The sequence below is a fragment of the Strigops habroptila genome, chromosome Z (genome assembly GCF_004027225.2).
Source record: "Strigops habroptila isolate Jane chromosome Z, bStrHab1.2.pri, whole genome shotgun sequence".
Taxonomy (NCBI): Eukaryota; Metazoa; Chordata; class Aves; order Psittaciformes; family Psittacidae; genus Strigops; species Strigops habroptila.
In genome coordinates this window covers 46,328,185-46,350,022 of record NC_044302.2, presented here as the reverse complement: position 1 = coordinate 46,350,022, position 21,838 = coordinate 46,328,185, and the positions used below count along the sequence as shown (strand labels likewise).

Sequence of the window (21,838 nt, the reverse complement as noted above, 5' to 3'; positions counted from 1 at the left end):
CAGACCCATATGACTTTAACAGAATATCATTAACCTGCAGCTCTACAGAAGGCTGATGCTTTCTTAAAAACATGCCAGTTTCTATTTTTACCCTCTCTGAACTGTAGGCACTTCAGACCAAGCTGAGGAGGTCTGTCCCGCTGCTGCGTACTCATCTCAGCTGCTGTCTTCCTGCACAAGTCTTACCCTTCTGGGATGGCTTGGACTCCAGATTGTGTATGTTCATACTACAGCTCTGTTACAAGTTTATTAATGGGTAGGAGGAAACTCATGTTTTCAGATATGCATATGCAAGTAAAGATGATGGGAAATCTAAAGAAGATTATGGGGTTTTCTCTTTCTGTATTTCAAATTCTCTCTTCCCCCCTCCACCTACTTTATCTCCTTTTGCATTCACAAATGCTCCAAGAAGTGAGATCACTTGCCTTACGACATTATGAATGTGATGTGGTACAACGTGAACGAGTTTGTGCTCCCCTCCCAGTGCATTGTAAGTCTGTCTTGTTCACATGTTTGGGTTTTTTCTAAGTAAGAGTCTGATAATAGTTTGTATCATAAGAGAAAAAAAAAAAAAGGACTCTCCATTTTTGTCTCAATCTAGGTTGCATTTTCCTTGTTTAATGTCTGGATAAGCATATATTTGCTGCATTTATTTCATGTTGCTGTGCTCCATGATAATGATACCTTTTGTGTAGTACTTCGGCATATAAACTGTGGTAGGGGAAGAGATGTAGTTTGTTTTACCTTGCAGGCTCATTGCAAACCATCTCAGCGTTTACCAGCCATTGTGCTACCAGCCAGTTTAATCACTTGTCCATTGTAGGCACTGAAGGTCAAGCACTGCAATGGGAAGCACATGGAGCTTCAAAGCTATTCGTAAACTACATTGTTGTTTGAATATCAAAACAAATTATTTTGCCTGAGAATTAAAAAACACTGTGGGATCTAGCTGGAGACATAATTTCCAAACTCCAGGAATTCTAAAAATTAAAAATTTAAATTAAATAAAAATCAAACTTTGAAACCTTTGTCCCCAGCTTTCACCTTTAAAGGCCTTCTTAGCCTGTGGATTGTGCTAAAATAGGGGAAGTTCAGGTTAGATATAAGGAGGAAGTTCTTTACTGTGGGGGTGGTGAGACACTGAAACAGGTCACCCAAAGAAGTGGTAAATGCTCCATCTCTGGCAGTGTTCAAGGCCAGTGTCTTGGGCGACATGGTCTAGGTGAGGTGTCTCTGCTCGTGGCAGGGGGGTTGGAAGTAGATGATCTTAAGGTCCTTTCCAACCCTTTCAATCCCTTGCAACTAGTCTATAATTCTGCGTACTGGTGTGACTCTTTCATTTAGGTGTTCAGATGCTGAAGCAGAGGAACATAACGCATAGAACCTGATTTGAGTGTTTAAAATATTTTCCAGTGAAAATTGCTTACATAACTGAAATGTATATAATCGACGCAGTTCCTGCCTTGCAGCATCAGCCTGCCTCTTAGAACTCGCCACAGTTACAGACCATGCTGTCTCTCAAAACCAGGCTGTTCCAAATTGGCTGCTTAGATGTCTACAAAATTAACTGGATGGGTGGCAGATCTCTGCTGCTTTCCTCAAAATTCTCTGTGCTGCTAGAGGGCTGCAGTGGAACCTCATAATTTATTGCAGTTTATTTCTGTCATGGCCTAACCGTTCACAGATAGGTAGGAAAAAAGTTTGTTTTTCTTTCTCCAGCTGCAACATAAGGTAGCATGCACCAAAATCTGCATTTCCACTGCATACAAGGGGCAGGGGGGAAGTCCCCTTTGCTGTGCACAGGGCTCAGCTGTCATGGAAGCAAGGCAGGATGTGAGTAACCACATACCTTTGTTATTCTCTCCCTAGTGCATCCTTTTTATAAGGAGCTGCTATTACAGCTGGGTATCACTTCAAATCCTGCTTGCAGATGTTATTTCACAGTTTTTGGGGGTGTTTTTCACTATGAGATAATCAAGACATAAAGACAGATAATTTTAGGGCAGATATGGCTAGGGCTTCTGGTGAAATCTTTGTGCTTTTTGTATTTCTGTGCAAATTTGCAGTTAATTCTTCAGTACAGAGTTCTTCTCTTGCCTCAGGATCTTACTCCAGTTCCTGCAGTCCCAAGGATGGGATGCTTTTACTGACTTCACCCCACTAGGGAAAGCATGGGTGTCTCAGTCTTGTTCACGCCTGCCATGCAGCTCCTATTCCAAGGCTCTGTGTTTCTGCACTTAGGGCTGTGTGCTCTGAACACGTTTCGTTCAAGCACCTGACACTGCCCAGGATCACACAAAGTGGTGCTTTGTAAGTTTTAAAATGCCTTCCCAAATGGTACTGCAAGGTAAGTAATCATCCCTCCCTGAGGAGGGTTGAGTAATCACTGGTTTGATTCCTCTCCTTTTGAAGCACTAGGCACAGTCCTTGTGTGGGTAGGCTGGAAGCTGAGATATTGTGACCTAAAAGGACAATCTGCACGAAATTCTTGGAAGGTGAAAAGTTCTATATGCATGGTTTTACTGTGGTTTAGTGAGTGTGGAAGGTTTTCACTGCTGTTCTTGCCTATCTTTGCAAACATAGGATTTAATTTCTTTCCCTTATCAGGATAGTTGCTCTTGCTCTTTTGCTTCCTGCTTTTGTATATGGCTGCTGCTTCTGATGCAGCTTGTGTCTACTTTAATGCAACCCATGCTGTCTTGCAGTTCAAAACCGTCTTTGGTCTTGAGCAGAGCAGAACCAAAAGCAAAGCACGCTGCAGTCATAGAACAATATGTCTCATGGAGCAGCTTTGATATAAGAACCTTGGTTTCTCACTTTGCTTAACAGCTTCTGTTTCAGACTCTTTTGACCCAGTTTATCCAGGGTTTGAGAACACATTGCCTGCTTTACTTGGTGTCTGTTCAGTGATTTCCGCTTGACCTTTCCAGTTTATCTTGCTCCTTTGCGATCAGCCAACCAAAGGGCCTGTGTTGAATGTGTTTAAGGCAGCAGGTTGCTAATGCTGTCACTCTTCCACCAGTGCATGTGCATCCTTACAGCAGTTGTGAGAAATGATGGGAGGATGTACAGCTTGCTGGTAGAAGGAAGCTGATGTCAGAACCTGAAGGCTTTGCATAGGAGAGCCTGTGCCAGGGAATATTAAATATTACTCCATGTCCAGAAATAAAGCTCTGCAGATAGTATCATGCTGAAAGGTATTTGTCTGTATCTTCCCTTCCAGTTGTTACCCAGAGAACTCCTCAAGGCCAGCATGTAATTTTTCAGACATTCAATCCCTTCTGTAAGTGGCTACATGCCGTACATATCTTGTCTTTTTGATTATGATGCTGGTCTAGACTGTATATGTCATTTCACATCTAGGAGGCTGAATCTGTATGATTTTACTTAGAGAATAATAAATTTTAAAGTAAAAGAATAATTCTATTTTTAAGTCTATTTTCTTTTATCCTTTCCACCCAGAACATGGTTATTTTTGATGTAAAATGGCTCACTAGATTATAGGGACTGGGTGGCTAAAAGGAGCAGTTTTGGAAGCTAAACCTTTACCTTCCAAGTTGCTAATTCCATTCCCATTTGCATATTAGTGAGCAATGTTGCTGTCTGACAGCTACTTGCAGCTCCCATAAAAATGAGATGATGATGTAAGTCCAGTCCTTGAGGCTGAAGGGAAACTGAGAGAAAGCAAAACAAATAAGCCCCTCTGATTTCTCCTGTAGGTTGGGACCATATGGGCACCCTTGGCTGAGTACTTAGAACAGAGATGGGAGATGCACAAGTGGTACTCACTGCCTGGGAAGGCTCATTATCTCAGTGAATAAACTCATCCTGTCTTTTGTCCTTCGAAGGTCAGGATGTGAGTCATGCTGTAAAGTGCTTCTCAACAAGGACGACCTGCCTAGCCAAATGGTAATCTTAAAGTGTGGTGAGTGTTTGGTGCTTTCTGTTAGCTGAGAGATGTGTACCTGGTAGCTCAATTTTCTCTGAAAAGGTGCTTGTTTACAGAAGTGGGTTGTTTCTGCAAAAATGCATGTTATTATTTTGACATTCCTGAAGGTACTTACATTTTCCAAGCGTAACACACTTCAGGGCTTTGCAGGAATAAGGAAACAAAAATTTGACTTCAGTGGATTCAGCTCCTGTGTTGGCAGAGGCACTATCAGATTTGTAAAATGATATAGTGCTAATGTGGTACCATTATCAGTCCAATGTGTTACCTTCAGATCTTGCCTGATTGCTGATTCCATACCTTGATTTCAAGTTACTAAAAATCTGCATAGGCCCTCTAGAAGATGAGAAGATTGGAAAGGAAGGATTGGAATGGGCAGCACAGAGAAAATAACCAGTGATGCCTGAGTTCCAGAGAACAGAAAAATCCCTGGAAAAATATCTTTTCAATGATTTGTAGCTACAGCTGCCCACTGATCACCCCAGGGCCAGGACAAGACATTAGATTAAGCCTATCAGGTGTGCTGGATGGCACACTCTGGCTGATTTAATGAGTTGCTTCAATAGCTATTATAACTGATACGAATTAATCTCTTCAGTGCATGACTGAGCCTCATTGTTGTCAGGTTGCCTCATCTGGCAGAAGGTGCAGCCTGGAAGACCAGGTCAGCGAGAAAGGCTAAGCCATTGGAAAGCATCTTTTCTTAGGCAGAGATGTGGTTCTACCAGCTGCTTCAATATTAACGTGTTCATTTTTTCTCTAATTCATGAAAGTGTTAGGGGATGCTGCCCAGTCTTCAGTGACAAACAAAATCAGAGTTTGTTACAATGTTGGTCTCCTTTGGGTGAAAAAACCCATCTCATATAGAGTTTGCCCATCTCCTCACTCCTGTGTCCTTACAAGTTTTATTTAGAGATACACAATTCACATGCCAGCTGTCCCTTGCGAATGGTTAGTGGCAAATGCAACTCACCCCAGATAAGCACTCCTGTCCTTCCTATACTGGCTCTGTCCTCACACAGGAAAAGCCAAACATGGCACCTTTTGCATGCATAGGAGGATTTGGGAGCAGAAGGACCCACAGTGTTGGGAAGGAGAGGGGTGGGATGAGACCAAGAAGCTAAGAACATGCCTTTTTGTTCAACTTACAGTTCTTCTATAGCATCAGCAGACCCTGATGAAAGGGTTAAAAAAGCAAGGAGGTTGATTTTTGCACTGTCAGTTCAGACTCTGTTTGGGAAATTGAACATGTTTTATAAAATGTGCCTGTGTGGGTACTTAAGCATGTTGGAATATGCTGGGCTTGGCTAGTGCTAAAATATACCTTCTTGATTCTTTCTTACCTTTGTTCTCATTATAAAGTAACTGATGTGTTTCTCTTTGAACCATGAAACTCACCTGATAATTTTGCAGCATTTAGACAGCTTTGCTGCAGGTTGCTTTTTTTTCAAGGTCAACAGGAGGATATGAAGTCCATTGACTGATGCTTAACTCACAGGGTGAGGCACCAGAATCATCAAGAAGGCAAACCAGAGAGCTAAGTTGCTGATTATAATTCATATGTCAAATATTCTTCTGAAAAACAAAAGGCATTAGGCATTAACAGGAAAAATGTCTGTACTCTCACACCATGCATAGGTTAAATTCTATGTTGGTCTCTTTCTGTTCACATATTCAGTTTAATAAAGGCCATTGTTTAAGGTTAATTAGATAAGTTTCACACATCTTGGAAGGCACTGAAAGATGAAAAGCAGCAAAAAGATGAGATGCTCATGAGAACCTTGCTTTCTCTTTCTGGCTTTAAAGTTGCCCCATCCCACTGGCATCTCTCTTATGTTCCTTTTGAAAAATTCATTAATTCAGATCACGTTTTCAGTAAAAGCTTTTGTCACAGAAGACAAAATCTCCACACTAGCCTATGCAAGAAGTCCATGATCTTTGCCTGTCACAGTATAACCTTGCAGTTTCTGTACCTGCAATGGTAGGTAGTTTCAGAGAGAAAAAGTACAGGTTGTGTCCCAAACTCAGACACATATTTTCCTACCACTGCTTAAACTGAAATCACTGGCAGACTTTGGAATTAGCATTGCCCTGGTGTAGCAAGATTTCCTTATAGCTCTTACCCTTGGATGCCTGTAATCTCATGCAGGCATAAATTTATGCTGGTAATTTATTCTTGATTCGCATTTTTAAGATACTCCCTAAAATTAGAGAAGAAAGCAATAATTCATTAAGCTGCCTGCCATAAGCCAGCTGAGGTTGGACCATGGGTGAAAACCAAGACACCAGGTCATCCAGTAAAAATTAAATGGTCTGGCATGTGGTAGGAAACCTAGCTGGCTAACTTAAGCTAGATACTCAACTCTTGGATGGCTTATGTTTTGAGATGCTATGCCTGTCTTGGTTTTCATGTGTTAGCCTAATCAGCTTCATACTACAGTAATTCAACTTATCCATGCAGGTATGAGCAGAGAATGAATTCTTTAAGTAAGTGAAGATTTGCAAACATGGAGTATAAAGTAGGTGCGATGTTGCGGCTTTCAATTGCTGTGTTCGTTCTGTGTGCTGCTTGAATGCTTCATTCAAGGCTTTTAATAGCAGTAAAAGGCATCATAACCTCTGTTAAGAGTGAGGCTAAATATGATGACTGCTATAATGTAGAGTAAGAGTTTGAGGTCTCTCTCCTTCTTACTTACACTTTAAAACTTTTTCTTTACTATTTTCAAAGGAACACTGTGTGAACTTAGCAAAAACCTGACTTCAGTTTGAGTTTTTAAATTTAAATTTGTGTCAAGATGTGCTTAAACTTATTATAAATGCAGCAAAGTAAGGAACATTTTTTTTCCTAATTCTTTTTAAAGGCGTGACTCTATGTGTGCTGAGCTGATCATGTCAGGAAAGAGAGTCAAACTTTAGTTGGTGGAAGTGGCCTCATTTTCTCAGGGGCAAGCGATTTCAGAAATCTCTACTGGTGCATTTTGTCCCCTGGCAGCAATGGGGACGCATGCCTGATTTAATGCTGGCAGTTTTCTACACTCATATGCGTACCATCAGTCTTACTCTTTCTTCATTTGGGCCTTTCACACAACACTAGCAGGGAAAGAAACACTTAATGAAAAATGTGATTGTGAAAATGTAAATTATCAGTAGGCTGCAGGCATAGCTTGCTGTCTTGTAAAACTAATTGTAACTCACTTTTACTTAGCACTTGGCATTGTCCATTTAATTCAGTCCTGAAGTTTTATACAGGTTTCTAAAGCATCACTTATACAGTTTCATTATCTGACTTCTACAGCAAAACAATAGAGGTGAGCTATGTTTAACTCAAAGGAAGCAATAAAAGAGCATATGCTTATTAAGCAATAATGGAGGAATCCTACTTAGCTAACATTGGTTCTAATCTAGAAGTATGCATTCTTCAAATGAGTTTTGGGCACTCTTTTCCCAGAAGGAGCTAGTTAGTGTTTATTACCAACATTAATGTGGCTGAGAGAGATATGTTGGCCAATGACAGATTGCAGTATAAGCAAAGTAGTTTTGAGATGTAGCTATGTATCTTTCTTCCTGTTGGATAAAGACTTTCTAATTTGAATTTATCTAAAGAAAAGTTGGCAGAGCATTCAATATACTTACCCACAGACTAACTGTGGGTGAATCTTGCACAGAAAAAAACAACCAGAAGTTTGTACCAAAGTCCACTGGGATCTCTGTTAAGAAATTGTGTGTTTCTGAACTTCAGAGAAAATTCGAAATTTAAATTTTGAGAAAATACTAAAATATATTTGTTATTCATTCAAATAAAGAGTTAGTGATCTGAGATACAACCACTTTATAAAACATATTAAATTACATATTTATACATAGCCTCTGTTCTAATACATATTAATATACCCCATTGTATCTGGAAAAATAAAAAAATAGTTGTTTCTGAATTCTCAACTGTGTGCTAATATTTGTGGTTAAACCCTCTTTTTATCCAGAAATAAAATTCCCTGTGCTGTATTTTTTATTTCCTTTTTTTTTTTTCTTTTTTTGCTGGAAGGAAGAATTAATGCACCATTCAGAAAGAAACAATCTCTGGGAGGAAAGATGCAAATCAATCATCTGTGAGTGGCTTATGTCCCCGTGCAGCCACTTGTGCTGGGCAGCCTACAGCGGATTGAATACCCCTCTCTACCAACCCGCTTCATCCTAAGGAAGGCAGTTTGCCATTGCCTGCTGGATGGAGTTGTCTCCTATCCTACCCCTCAGATCACAGTTGCCTCTCTGCCTGTATTGCTCTCCATTGTACTCCAGGCTCAAAAACAAAGGCAAGGAAAATGCTAGAGGAAAAGACTTACTGGGGGCAGAGAGAGCACCTGGAGAGACCAAGGGGCTGCAATAATCACCTAGGATTCACAGCCTGCTTAAAAGGAATGCAGAACAAGTATTTACAAGAGATTAAATTCGCTCCTTTCTCTGTGAAGAGAGGTGAGCTGGCACTTGTTAAAAAAAAAAAAAAAAAAAATCTACAGAAGTTCTTGAAGAAAAGGAACAAAATTATCAGTGGGTTTGAGAAAACAGATTGGTTTGGGACAGCAGGACAACTCTCCCACTACAGACTGCTGGTTTGGGAGCAAAAGCTATATAAGCCATGATAAACTGATCCTGCTCCACTTCTGCTGGGCCCACTCCTGTGAGAGCTGGATGACATGGTCATGAGTATTTGTCTCCTTGACACATGTAATGCAAAAAGCTCTTCTGCCGAAAGAGGCAGATGACTGCAGATTTCAATGGAAAAAAATTACTTCTTTGCTCTTCCAGTTTATTGCAGTGCTGGCCATCAAACAGCCATTGCCTCAGGTTTTTAAATGTCAGACTCATCACCTTTCAATCTGGGCCTGTTCACTGTGACACTACAGGGTTTTTTTTCTGTTAATCTCTAAATTGCTCCACTCTCATTTCTGTAGCCCATCACTCCCATCACAGCTGTGGCTGTATTAGTAGAGTTTCAGAAGGTTTTAGTAAAAAGTATATGTTATTTGTTTTTTTTAAGGCTCTTTAAAACCCTGTTTGGCCTGCAAGATGCTCTGGCATGGGGCCCTCAGGAAGACTGCGATCAGTTGCTGGCTCTCAGCTTGCTTGTGAGCACAGCCAATTTTCTTAGCAGCTGTTCCCTCCACAAATCCTACACAGAGAAACAGGTACAACTGTAATTGCCTTCACTTGTTCTTTTTTGCAGCAGTTCTACATAAGACTGTAAATTCCAGGGGATATATGCTATCTTTTACATGCCCACAAAAATTTGCCTGTCTCAGTGTTAGTTACATGTGCTCCCAACACATGTGCTGACAGACCTCCTTGAAGTTATTACCTGTGCCACGCTTGTGCATCAAGGCCTAATGAACAGTAATTATTTGAGAGGGGTTGATTATTAAGCTGTTTATTATTTAAGTTTGTTATATCACTAGACCAAATCACTCAATTCTTTAATGAGGAAGAACCACCCTGGTTGCAGTCAATAAAATCTGTAGGCTGTGGCTGGGTGCTGCATGTCTGAAGCAAAACGTAACAGCATAACTGACTATCTTTTGAATTGATATGTAACTCTGAATTGGTGCCATCTATTGGCATAGAAAATAGAAACAGGACCAAAATGTTAACATTGTTTGGTTTAGTTCTGTTGAGGTGAATACCCAAACAGCTTCTCTCTATGGAGAACTCAGCATTACCAAGGCAGGGGTTGTTGATTTGAAGTAATGGATTTTCTTCCTTTAATCAGTGATGGAGATGATAATGAACAAATGCATTCAGCTGCAAATTTCACAGAATATGTGGTCCACAAACCTTTAGAATACTGTAAAAATCCAGTCTGAAGCAGCTTGGCTGCAAGCAGAGACCAACTAAACTCCATGTGTTGCCAGGATCATGGGGCCCAGTGCTAGGTGTAGTACTGTGGTTAGAGTGTGAGCTCTTCTTGGAGAGTACAGTACTTGGGTAAAACGCATCTCTGTGGTCCAATCCTCCAAACAGGGTATAGTATATGAATTTAAGATACCCAATTAGAAGGTACCACAAAGTGATACATAAGTATTGGTTAATATAGCAGCTGTGCAATTATTTTAGTCTGGAGCTTGTTTGTAGCTGGACTGAACTAATTGGCTTTATGTCCCAATTCTGGAAGTTCAGCATGTGCTTTGTATGTGAATAGTCCTATTGAAACCAATGGGAACAACTATTGAGTTCATAGCAAGCTTCATGTCTGCCACTGATCTGAAGCCTAATGCAGATGTTTACACAGAGAATGTTTTTTTTAATTGCATGCTTACTTTGGCATTGATAGGATTATTTGCCTAGGAAAAGTCTTCTTCTCAATTCCTTACCCCTTTCCTGCACTACAAATTTTTCTTTCCTACTTTCAGCATTTCTACCTGTTGTGAAATGTATCGTCCACCCACAGTTAAGGCTGAAAAATGACAATAGAGAAGACGGACTGCATTATCCTGTGTCTGAAAGCCTCTGTAGAAATGTGAAGTGACAGCAGGATGATTGCAGCTGATGAAAGAAGATAAAGTATGGCTATTAAGCTGCACAAATAGCAAATTATTTCAATAGTTTGGGTTTAAATCTTTTTTTCCTTTTGGGTTCTATTGCTGGCATCGAGCTTTTGGTTCATAATGAAAAACAATATATATATATATACAGCCTTAATAACAGTTCATCACTTTGTTATTTTAGTAATGCTGATTACTTTGCTACTTGAATCAGAACAAAGATAGAGTCAAAATATTATTCATAATAGAGGACTAGGGAAGAACATTAGTATGTTCCGTAAAAATATATTGTCTTATTGACTGTAATTAGTAACACCCGAAGTGTGAAGGAAATAAATGCTGGCAATGTTGTGCTCTCAGCTGCTGTTATAATTTCAAAATAATCCTCGTCTGAGTGGAAGAGAATTCCTTTTGCTTTTCCTCAGAGTGACTGTAATCCTCCTGTTCTTCACAGGGATGTGTGCCGTGGAGGAAGGAGCTAAAGGAACTTACCGAATATGTTTTTACATCTCACCAAGTCCAGAAATCATTGCAAAGCAATCCTGCATAGTCACAAAGCTATACCCAGTTAAAATATTATTGTGACTTTATTATTAGAAATTGCTACAGCAATGACTTGCCAAATGAGCCATTAAAAGAAAATCAGACTTCCTGAACTGCAATAAAATTCACTAAGGGCTGCTTGGGGCAACATACAGTCTTTGAAGGTCTTTATCTTTTTAACCATTCGTCTCTTCCAGTATCTGTGGCAGAGCCCTCCGCCTCTTTTTTTATCTCATCTGAATGTAAATAGCCATTTCAAAAACTGCAACTTCCTTTTAGTGACAATCTTATTTGGTGGTGTGTCACCATTAAATTGGATGATCTACTGACACTCAGGAACATGAAGGCTGGGGGGAATGCCTTTTTACAATTAAAGAAAAGGGTATGTTCTTTCTGCTTTAAGAACTCTGCTTAAGTCTTTTTGTCTATTGCTTTCCCCCATTAACTCTGAGAACCTCTTTTGTGGTTGTTGGTCTTGATGCTGAAGTTTCAGAGATGCTGAACCATTTTTTCTTCAGATGACAAAAAAAAGGAGGCCCAAAAATGATTTCTGTAAACAGAGGACCCACTATTAGAGCACACTGTGCAAAATACGAATAGTAGCTTGCCCGTGCTGTAAAGCATGTGCCAACACTGCCATCTAGCTTCTGCAAAGGTTTTGTATGCTTTTGCTTCGGTTTAGTTGCTTGCGTTCATGGGTTACACAGCTTTGCCAAGCTTCCCATGGCGAGTCAAGGTCCTGTAGCATTGAACTCTGTTCAGGTACATGTGTTCCTTTCCACAGAAAAGTTGAAGTGGCCGCATCATGCGACAAGTAATGGCAGATGACTGCAGTAAACAGTAGAGGAGACCTGAACTGGCAATGCATCAAGAAAACTCCCAGCCTGTGTCTATAGGTAGGAGACTGAAACCCACCTGTTGAAATTCTTGTGGGATTTTTGGCAGCACCACAACTCAGACAAACCGGTCCTAAGTCTGTTTGGTGTTTCTAATCACAAAGCACTAGTAATGTCCTTGGTCAGGGTCCTCTGACATGTCACCCTTCTTTGAGCTCAGTGTTGTCTTCTGCTTTCCTGTGCCTCTTACCCTTATTCTTCTGTCTTATACCATGCATACATCCTTTTTCCTCTTTCACCACAATATTTTAGCTTCTGCTTCTTGGTCCATGGCAACCTGGAAGCTACTTGCCTGAAGGACTGTCTTTAGGTTTATATGCATTTTATGCCTGGTCACTACTGGGATTTTAAAAGATTCTTGGGTTTCCATTCACCATGAACTTGTGTGTATTTACCCAAATCTGTATTTATACAGCTATTGGGTTGCATAAATGATAGAGAGGATAATGAAAGCATATCATTATTATTAAGCAGGCAGAGGGCTCTATTAAACTCCAGCTTGAACTTGCATAATTCCTCCATTTTCAAACTGTGTAATACAGGAATGAAGAAATTATGTTCCAACTTCTTTGCTGGTGTAATTTGGGAGAAACTTATTATCATAGATAATAAATAATATTGATTATCATCAATATGTTAAAGTGATTTAAAGCCAAATTTAGCCCACACTAACATGCCTGCTAATGATTTTGTTTCCTTTTTTGACTCTTTTCAATAGCCTTCATCAAATAACTCAGCTACAACATTAACTATCCGTACATATTCTTATCAACCTTATAATTAACATGTATCCATGGGTACTGCCTCATGTTAGTGAGGCAAGGTTGTATTTGAAGGAGAATCTTTTGTATCTGTTGAAGCAGCTGTTAGTGTGGCTGCATACCTGGCTGAATCAAGTAATCATTTCATTAAACAAAAATCCTTTTAGCTGTGCTAATCAAAAGCATGCTGATCACAATTTTTCTAAACAACCCCCTGAAACCTAAACAAACAAACAAACCACTTCAAGGCTAATAAACCAGTCTTGCTCTGATAAACAAGCTATGCTTTATTAAAAAGGATTAAAAAGGGAAAAAAGATCTGAGGGGGATTTAGTCAGTGTTATGAATATATTCCTCTAGCCATCTCTGATGATCACATCTGAATGGTTAATGCCGCCTAAACATAGTTATTTGCTGTACCACTTCAAATGTGAAACACACACTACTGCTCTGCACTGCATCCTTGTGGGTGAGAAGAGGATAATGGATGCTGAGCACGGGGTCCAAGGCCTTCTTGCAACATCCCAGAACCAAGCTGAGAGGATTTGATTGTGCTTTTTGACTTCCATAAGCAAGCACATGAGCACAAGCTGAGCAGAGAGTTTGAAAGGGAAGGGGACATGGAACATATAACAGAGGTGATAACACTGTAGGTGAGCAGCTTCAGAGACAGCTTCAGAGAGAGGTAGCTTAACATATTAAGAAATGAGACAACTGGCATCAAAACTGCATAGGAAGTAAATTTTTAATACTGCTATTGACAATACACTGAGCTTATATTCTTTTACTTCTAATGACTAGGTATTTACTAGAGAGATTAAATATTTCAATCCATGTCTCAGGATCTTGATCCTGAACAATGATCCTTATAGCCCTGTCTTCAAGACAATGTATATATTCTGGGCAGAAGAATCAGAGTGAAGATTTACTCCAATGTGGAAAACTGAGCTGAATCTAAACCTCAAGTTTCTGGGATTTCTCTGGTTACCTGGAGCTCTCCAGTGCATGTTTTATGATGATTTTAGTGGCACAATGCAGAGACTTTTCTTGTTGAGATGGCAGTTTCAAATCCTTAGAATTCACATTATTTTAGTTCTTGCTCCAGAAAGAGCCACTGTTATTGGGTAGGTAGCAGAGGCAAGCAGAAGTGTGAGAAACAGAGACATAAGCTTCAAACTGTCCATCCCACTAGCCTTGAAGGAGGTATTTCCCAACCTCCGTGGGGGCTTTGATCCCACTGCCATGTTACCCAGGAGAAAAAAGTTACTTTTTGCTGCTAACGCCATCCTGATGTGGCTTTGGGCAAATATCAGGATGTGGAGCTGGGGATGTTTGTTAGACCCTTGACATTAACTCTTGGCATGGTGCTGAGGTAGCAGCACAGGAGAGAGAAGAGGGAGAATAGACAGGGCAGGGCAGAGAAGAAGAAGGTCTTGAGACTCTCAGTTCTCTTAATATCCACTGAAACACCACACAGTTTGCTTGGTTAGCTACGGACCATGCCATAAAAAGAGCACGTTCTCTTTCTGCCTCCTTGATGTCACTGTGCAAGGTCCTAGTCAACACCAGGGACATTTTCAGGCTTTTCATCTCTGTTGTGTGCAGTCGTAGGCTCTGTCTTGGACTTCCAGGGACCAGAGACAACGGGCAGCTCTTGATCCCCCGGAGGCTGTTGGAGAGGCAGCCCTGAACACGCCGAGCAGCAGCTAACCTCAGGGGACAGAAATTCAGCTGGTGGTGCTGCTCCTTCCCAGAAGCCTTGCACGGCTCCAGCCTGCGGCGCTGGCAAGCAGGCTTGGGAGGGATTATTTTGCCATCTCGTGGCATCTTGCAGGTAAATTAGCACTGCTTGTTCACGAACACTGGCTGCCCAGGAGGAGCAAAACAAGAATGCTTTGTCATTTCCATCTTGGTGGCTGCAAAATGACCCTTGGAAGGTTTGCAGCAGAGTGGAGCAACCCTAAACCCTGCAGCGACTGATACCTGCCCATCTGCAGCCCCAGGAGCATGCCAGTGCTATGCCTGAAACAAAGGTGGAGAATCAAACAGAGAGGCAGGCTGGTGGTCAGAGACTCTTCTCTTACAGGCTGTCCAGCCCTGTGCCGGTCATTCCTTCTGGTGGTGCTATGCTGATGGATGTGTCCAGCTAGCCAGGGGGAGAAAAAGATAACTGTGCCTGGCAACCACTTGAACGCCACAGGGGAGACAACAGCTCACCAATGCTGAGCTCTTGTTCCATGGACAGCAAAGGACAATCCAGCCACTCAGCTTTGGCTCAGAATAAAAGTTGGTGGAGAGGCTGAGAGCCTCTCTGTGAGAACAGAAACCTTTGTAGGGGCACTGCCAAGGTCTATGATGATTTTCAAGTATTTACGGGGTGATGCAACTAACATGGGAGATGCTAAAATAAACCAGGAACCAAATAGAGTAAGCATCCTGCTGATCTTCCTGTGCCTAAAAGGGCATCGTCCCTAGAACCAGGGAGAACCAGAAAGAGGGCTGGGTGTTGTGCCCTCCACAAGGACTGTGGCTCTCACTGTTAAAAGCTTGGGCACTGCTGGTGCTGTGGCTGCTGTGCAGGACACGAGACCAAGGCCCCTCCACACTTTCGCTCCCACAAAGTTGCCAGTGAGGAAAACCCCTGCCACTGACCAAGGGACCCCAAAATACCTGACAGCCCAGGAAGCAGGGCCAGGCCTCCCCAGGGGAAGGCTTTCTCCGGCTTCAGGAGGACTGTGGGTGGAATGAGATGCTGCTGGTTTGTGCAGGCTATGGGAGAGAGGCCACAAGACTTCTCTTCCCAGCTGTGCAGAAAAGCAACACGCCAAAACAGATCCATTTAACTTTCAAAACTCCTTCTTTTCAGCTCATAAATGAACCCATCCCTGTGAAGAGCCTGGGGCACCTTCCACCTTCCCATTGCAGTGACTCAGGATGTTCCAGAGATGGACTCTCTGACTGGATCCCACCTTGCCTAAGTGCCGGCACATGTGCACAGCATTTAGGAAGTCGACAGTAGGACCATTCGAGATACAGATCCCTTCTACTGTGCCAGTGCTTGGAGCGGGTAAGGGTTCAGTGCCCGCAAAGGGTGTAGGTGTCAGTGAGGGTCTTGGCTCAGCCACTGGGACAGGACTGGTATATGTACCCCAGGTGCAGCTACTGGGGCAGCTGGGGTGAGTAAAGCGGGTGAGTCTCGGCACCAGCACATGAAGCAGGACTGCAGGAGACAGCCCAAGTGCCTGGTGCTGCCTGCTGGGGAGCCAAAGTGTTTGCATCTCCCTGAAACAACAGGGAAAAGCATTGGGATGGGGATGTAGCTCCTTAACAAGGTAGGCTAGCTGGTGAGTAGGAGGCCCTGGGCCAGGCTGGAATCTGAGGAGATCTGAGGCTGTGGAACATCTGTTGGGTGTGTTAGTGCCTGTTTGTTTATGAGCAGGGAGCTGGACCAGCTAGTGTGTATGAGTAAAAGGGCAGGATACAGGGCAGAGTTATCAGGTGCACAGAGGCTGTGCCAGTACTCGGGCACCTGCATACCCACATGTGCTTTTACTAGTGAACTTCAATCCTTACGGGCTGTAGAAGAGAAAAGGGACCTGGCTTGCTCTGTTCATGTCTTACGTGAGTCCGGGGAGTATTACATGCAGTGCTGTACAAGGCAGCACCCTGTCTGTGGCAGACTCTAGAGCTGGCTGGCTGTGTCTTTTTTGTGTGTGAATGGGTACGTGTGTCCCTCACAGATACGTGCTAGTACAGATCAGTACGGAGACTTTTTTTTCCCCAACAACTGTCTATGCTTTATTTCTTTCCTAAGAAACATTTATGCTTTATTTGCCCAGGTGACCACAGGGCTCCTACAGCCTTCACGTCGATCCTCCGTTTCCTCGGAGAAAGCGCGCGGCTCCCGGCGGCATCCCGCGGGCTCCGCCATCGCCTAGGGCTTCCCTTGGGCCAGGAGCATGCTCTGCAGCTGCCGCTGAGCGGCCACCCGTGCCCCGTAGAGGACAAAGCCCCAGGTAAGCAGCACCACCGCGGCCAGCACCTGCGGGACAGAGCGCACTGCGCGTTGGTGGCGGCAGCACGGGGATCCCGTCACCCCCCAAGTCCCCGTGCCTCCACCACGACGCACAGCCAGCCCTGCTCACCCCCGGGGGGAAAACCCGCCCTCCTTCCCTTTCCTTCCCCTGCCCTGCCCCGGGCCTGTCCCCGCCCGCGGCACGCACCAGGCGGCAGAGCGGGCGCGGATCGCGCTGCCTCGGCACAGCCATCACCGTCCCCAGCCTCACCCCTCCTCGGCCTCCGCCCCGCTGCGCTTCCGCCTGCCAGCTGGATGTCATCACATGGCGCGGAAGTGACGTCAAAAAACAGCGCCCGCGCTTATATGCCGGCGGCTTACGGGCGCTTCGGTGTTGCGGCGGGGGGGGGGGACACACACGCACACACGTTCCCCGGCAACGCCGCGTTCGCCGCCGCCGCCGCCGCCCATGTCAGAGCCGTTCCGGCCCTTGGCCGAGGGCGGCCGCCGCCGCCGCCGTGGCTCTCCGCCGGGAGAGGAGCGGTGGGAGGCTGCCGGCGCCGGACGCTGCCGAACGCGCCACAGGCTGAAGACGGCCGCAGCCCGCACGGGGAGCGAGGGCCCGGCAGCGGTGAGTGCGGGAGGCGCCGGCGGGAGGCGCTGGGAGGGAGCTGGGCGGGAGGCGCCGCGCAGTGGGCGGGCGGTGGCGCACCGGGGTGCGCGGTCGCCTTCCCGCCCGTAGGTGCCCCCCGAGTGTCCGTGTGTCTCGCTTGCTTGCGTAGTTCACTTCGTGCCCCACGTCCTGCAGCCGGTTACGACCTGCTCCGTGGCCTGCTGCAAAGGGTGGGCTGAGGAGTGTTGAGTTGTGTTGGGCTAATGAGTTGTAGCACGGCAACTTATTTCCACGGAATTATAACTGTAGGATAATTCTGATACCTAAAAAACTTCAAAATAGCTTCACAGCTAACCACGCTTGGCTGCCTACAAAGCTATTGCACTACAAAGGCAGTGTGTACCTGGGTATGGGTATAGCAATGACACCCAGCAGTTTCTGCTCCAGTTATAAAAACAAAGACTAATTTAGGCTGGAACACATCCCAGGAGGTTGCCTAGTCCAACAAGCTGTATGTGCTCCAGCATGAGTGCCCAGCAAAATATGGGAAAAGGGTGCAGGAACAGGACAGGTCAAGCAGATCTTGTAAAGTGGTAGCTTAGTTTGAGTGTAATTACTTGTCTAGACTTTTTAAAGAACAGAATTAACTGTTCTTGTATTTTTCGGATGTAAATGCTGGTCTCCTTTGGAAGTGTGTTTCAGAGGATACCATGTTAATCATAAACTTGCTGACCATGTCAAATCAGTTATTTATATGAGTGGGGAAGAAGATATTCCTGCCTGTTACCTCTGTCATGGTTCAAGCTCTGTTTAAAACTTGCAACACTGAAGAGCCAGATCTCACTGTGAAGAGAAGCCAGGCAAAGCAGTTAGGTTTCCTGCCTCTTCATTCAGTGTTCGCTCAGTGCTGACACTGGGTTTTGCAACCTTAAGGGTGGCTGTTATGGATTTCTGTGTCTAGACTTTAACATTTTTTGTCTCTCTGATATAACAATGATACTTTCTCTCTTTCTGTCTCTCTGATATAACAATGATACTTTCTCTCTTTCTTTGCAGAACATGACTTCAGCAGATAAAGAGTTTTCAGAAGATAGCAACTTTTCACCAAAAGCCGGCACAAGCAAGCTGCCAACAGATGCTTCTCCTGACTCTAAATGCCCCATCTGCTTGGATAGATTTGACAATGTTGCATATCTGGATCGCTGTTTGCACAGGTTCTGTTTCCGCTGTGTCCAGGAGTGGTCAAAAAACAAAGCAGAATGCCCGCTCTGCAAGCAGCCCTTCTTTTCCATTTTCCATACAATTCGTGCAGAAGATGATTTCAAGGAGTACATACTTAGCCCGTTAGAAAACAGCTCTTTTGCCAGTCCTGATGGCCGGAGATTTCGTTACCGTACCACCTTAACGGGGGATCGCCGCGCTGGCCGTTGCCCTTCCCAAAGGACGCTGTCCCCCCCAGATAATTCACTGTTTTTTGAAGGGTTCTTTGGCGAACCAGTGCGGCAGAGGGATGGGGAGATTCAGCAGATGATGAGGAGGCTGGCCTCAAGGAGGCAGGCGAGCGCAGAGGGGAGAGCTCTGCGGCAGATTCAGGAGGAGGACTTGATCAACTTCCGCAGAGCTCTGTACCGTACTGGTGTGCGTATTCGTAGCATTCAGGATGGTGGCCGCTATCGAGACATTTCAGCAGAGTTTTTCCGCCGCAACCCTGCCTGCCTTCACAGGTTGGTTCCTTGGTTGAAGCGAGAACTTACAGTTCTGTTCGGTGCCCATGCATCTTTGATTAATATTGTACAGCACATTATCATGAGCAATGTGACTAGGTATGATCTGGAAAGTCAGGCCTTTGCTGATGAGTTAAAGCCATTTTTGTTGAATCGAACTGAACACTTCTTGCATGAATTCATCAGTTTTGCCCGTTGTCCTTTTAACTTAGAAGCATATGATCAACACGCCAATTATGATTGTCCTGCACCATCATACGATGAAGGAAGCCACTCAGACTTGTCAGTTATTACAATATCTCCAGATACGGCGTATTCTCAAGGCCCAGATAACAGTTTGTCTGTGACTGGTCTGGGTCAGGCCCCCTGGGATGATGAAACTCCAGGGCCTTCCTATTCCATTTCAGAAGAGGTTCCTGCGACTCTGGAGATGTCAGAAAGTTCTGATGAAGACTCTGCTGCAAAAAGTCAAAGAACCAACCTGCAGGCTCAGTTACAGGCTAATGCTGACTCAAATGACAGCGATTCTTCCTCGGACAATTGTGTTATTGTTGGGTATGTTAAGCCACTAGCTGAGAGGACACCAGAAGTCGTTGAGCTGTCCTCGGACTCTGAGGAACCTGTCAGGGAAGAGAAAAGGGAAGATGTGAAGAAACAGCAGCCAGTCTGTTGTCGCAGCTGGAGTGATAGTGAACCAAGCAGGAGTTTATCGCCACATTCCACCACATACAAGGAGAATGTAGGTAGCTGTAGAAGCTGCTTATCTCCTGCAGTTGAGAAGACAGAAACAAAAGATGATGATAAGTACAAATGTAAGGTAAAAGATTTGTCTTCACAGGTCTTAAGCTGGAGCCCACCTCCAGGGAGTGACACAGTATGCTCCCCTTGGAATCACAGATCGTCTAGAAAGGGAAAGTCCAGGAGCCCACAATCCTATTCACGGAACAGTCATGGCAGTCATGGGCATCGGTCTAGGAGGGACCATCATGGCAAAAGCCAAACTAAAAGGAGACGATCAAGAAGCAGAGATAGTAGCAAACGTAGAAACAAAAGAAGCAGCAGGAGGTCAAGAGCTCATGAAAGCAAAGTCTCTCTAGAAAGCCAGAGAGGCTCTTTTAGTCATGAGAGCACTCCATCCAGAGAAGTGAGCAGATCACGATCACGTAGCAAAGGCCATGGCAAAAGGAGATCAAGAAGTAGAGACAGTGATCGTTATTATGTAAAAGATAGTTATCAAAGTAGACACCAGTGGGGATATGCTTTCTGTAGTCGAAAGGTGTTCGGAGATGGCTATGAATCCTCCAGCAGGAGGAAGACTCAGTCTAATGATATCTACTCAAGGCAATCTCCTAGTCCAGAATATCGGATACGATCATTTATTGAAAGGGCAGATCCACATAGCCAGAGGGGACTTCGTGAGAGACACTATTACTGTTATGAAAGATGCAGGTCAAGGAGTCGATCAAGCAACAGATCAAGGACTCCTCCTGGGGGAACTGAGAGAATGAAAAGTGAAAAACCTGGTGGAAAAAGGAAGTACAAAACTCGCCACCTGGAGAGTGCATTCATGGAGAGCACAAATCTAGAAAGAGAAAGTGACCCCAAGAAAACTTTCTCAGAATTCAGCGACTGCTACAAAAATGAAGACAGCCTTTCAGACAATCGAGCAAGCAGCGATATAAAGCATAAGAAAAAGAAAAAAAAGACAAGAAGTCCAAGTGTGGAGATCATCTATGAAGGAAAAGCAACAGATTCCACAAGGCATCTTAAAAAGAAAAAGAAAAAGCATAAGAAGAAACACCGGAAACATCATACAAGTAACTCGTCACACTCTTCTCCACCGGTGATTACAATTGATAGTGATAGTAGCAGGGAGCTACAAATTGATGGAAGTTGCAGCAGTATTACTTGGACAGGCACCACTCGGGTAAGTGAGAGGGGAAATGAGTCTCCATCTTCTGTTCTGGGAAGGAGAGGATCTGAAGATTACAGAGTTGTTGAGGAAACTGAAGGAGTAGCCAGAAAGTTCAGTATTCCTACCAGAAAGGGAAACTTAGATGGTGACATTAGAAGTGCTGAAGTTGAACTCCAAGAAACAACAGCTGATCAGAATCTTACCATGCCAGATGCCAGCAGTAGCACCCCTCAAACAGAAACTCTAACCAGCTACGTTCAAGAAGCACCAGCAGCGCCTTCTAGTCAACTGCCTTCCCCCAGGATTTCCTTCCTAGAGAGTCCTGAGAGACAACCATTGATACTAAGAGTGCTAAAAGGATTTGTCAACAGATCATCTTGGTTTAATTTCCCAGAAGAAAAACTGTAGCACACTTTCCACAGAACACTTCCTAAAATTCTGCATTTGTTATAACTACATTTTTCCTCTTGACAACAAAAAACTTATGTGGTTTCTGTTTGTTAAAAGATGTCTGGGAAATGTGTAAAATCTTTGAATGTGTATGCACTATTGAGTCAAAAAAGATAGAATATTGCTAGTATGTAATTTTTACAGTTTCTCGGAAGACTGGAAATTATAATTTCATAAAGCCATCCTGTATTCTTGTAGTATTAAAATATATGTACAGAGTATTTTGAAGTTTTGTTTAAAATGAACAACAAGAAAAGGAGCCCAACCCAAAAGCCAGAAAGTACATTTTGTGAGGCTTGTTCTTCTTAGACAAAGGAAAAATTTAGTTTATAAGAATTTTTTCAAGGTTGAATTCTACTATTAGTTTAATGTACTTGGTTTAAGCTGATCTCTGCTGAAAAGTAGTCAGTGATTTTTATATAGATCTTCAATGGGGCTT

General features: G+C 43.6%; 1 protein-coding gene and 2 long non-coding RNA genes across 6 annotated transcripts in view; 2 read left to right on the top strand and 1 right to left on the bottom strand.

The window, feature by feature from the left end:
• Positions 1–15,843, top strand: part of LOC115601325 — a 36,189-nt gene extending 20,346 nt beyond the window's left edge. For 2 of the 3 annotated variants that reach the window (XR_003989306.1, XR_003989305.1), the window contains exons 3-5: positions 8,985–9,132; positions 10,351–10,501; positions 11,810–13,014. This is a non-coding gene — a long non-coding RNA (uncharacterized LOC115601325). Of the gene's footprint in view, positions 1–8,984; positions 9,133–10,350; positions 10,502–11,809; positions 13,015–15,548 lie in introns of those variants that run through there. The other variant, XR_003989307.1, reaches the window with a different exon arrangement.
• A 611-nt stretch (positions 15,844–16,454) lies between these two features.
• On the bottom strand, positions 16,455–17,358 carry LOC115601324. Its single transcript, XR_003989304.1, has 2 exons — positions 16,906–17,358; positions 16,455–16,724 (listed from the first exon to the last, which is right to left on the bottom strand). It is a non-coding gene; the product is annotated as an uncharacterized LOC115601324 (long non-coding RNA).
• On the top strand, positions 17,048–21,529 carry TOPORS (TOP1 binding arginine/serine rich protein, E3 ubiquitin ligase). 2 transcript variants are annotated; one of them, XM_030471173.2, is made up of 3 exons: positions 17,048–17,328; positions 17,506–17,540; positions 18,367–21,529. In XM_030471173.2, exons 1-3 carry the CDS (start codon positions 17,064–17,066, stop codon positions 21,355–21,357), a joined length of 3,291 nt encoding a protein of 1,096 aa, XP_030327033.1. In that variant the 5' UTR covers positions 17,048–17,063; the 3' UTR covers positions 21,358–21,529. The 2 variants fall into 2 exon arrangements, with proteins under 2 accessions (XP_030327033.1, XP_030327034.1); XM_030471174.2 differs by lacking the exon at positions 17,506–17,540.
• The last annotated feature ends 309 nt before the right edge of the window (positions 21,530–21,838 follow it).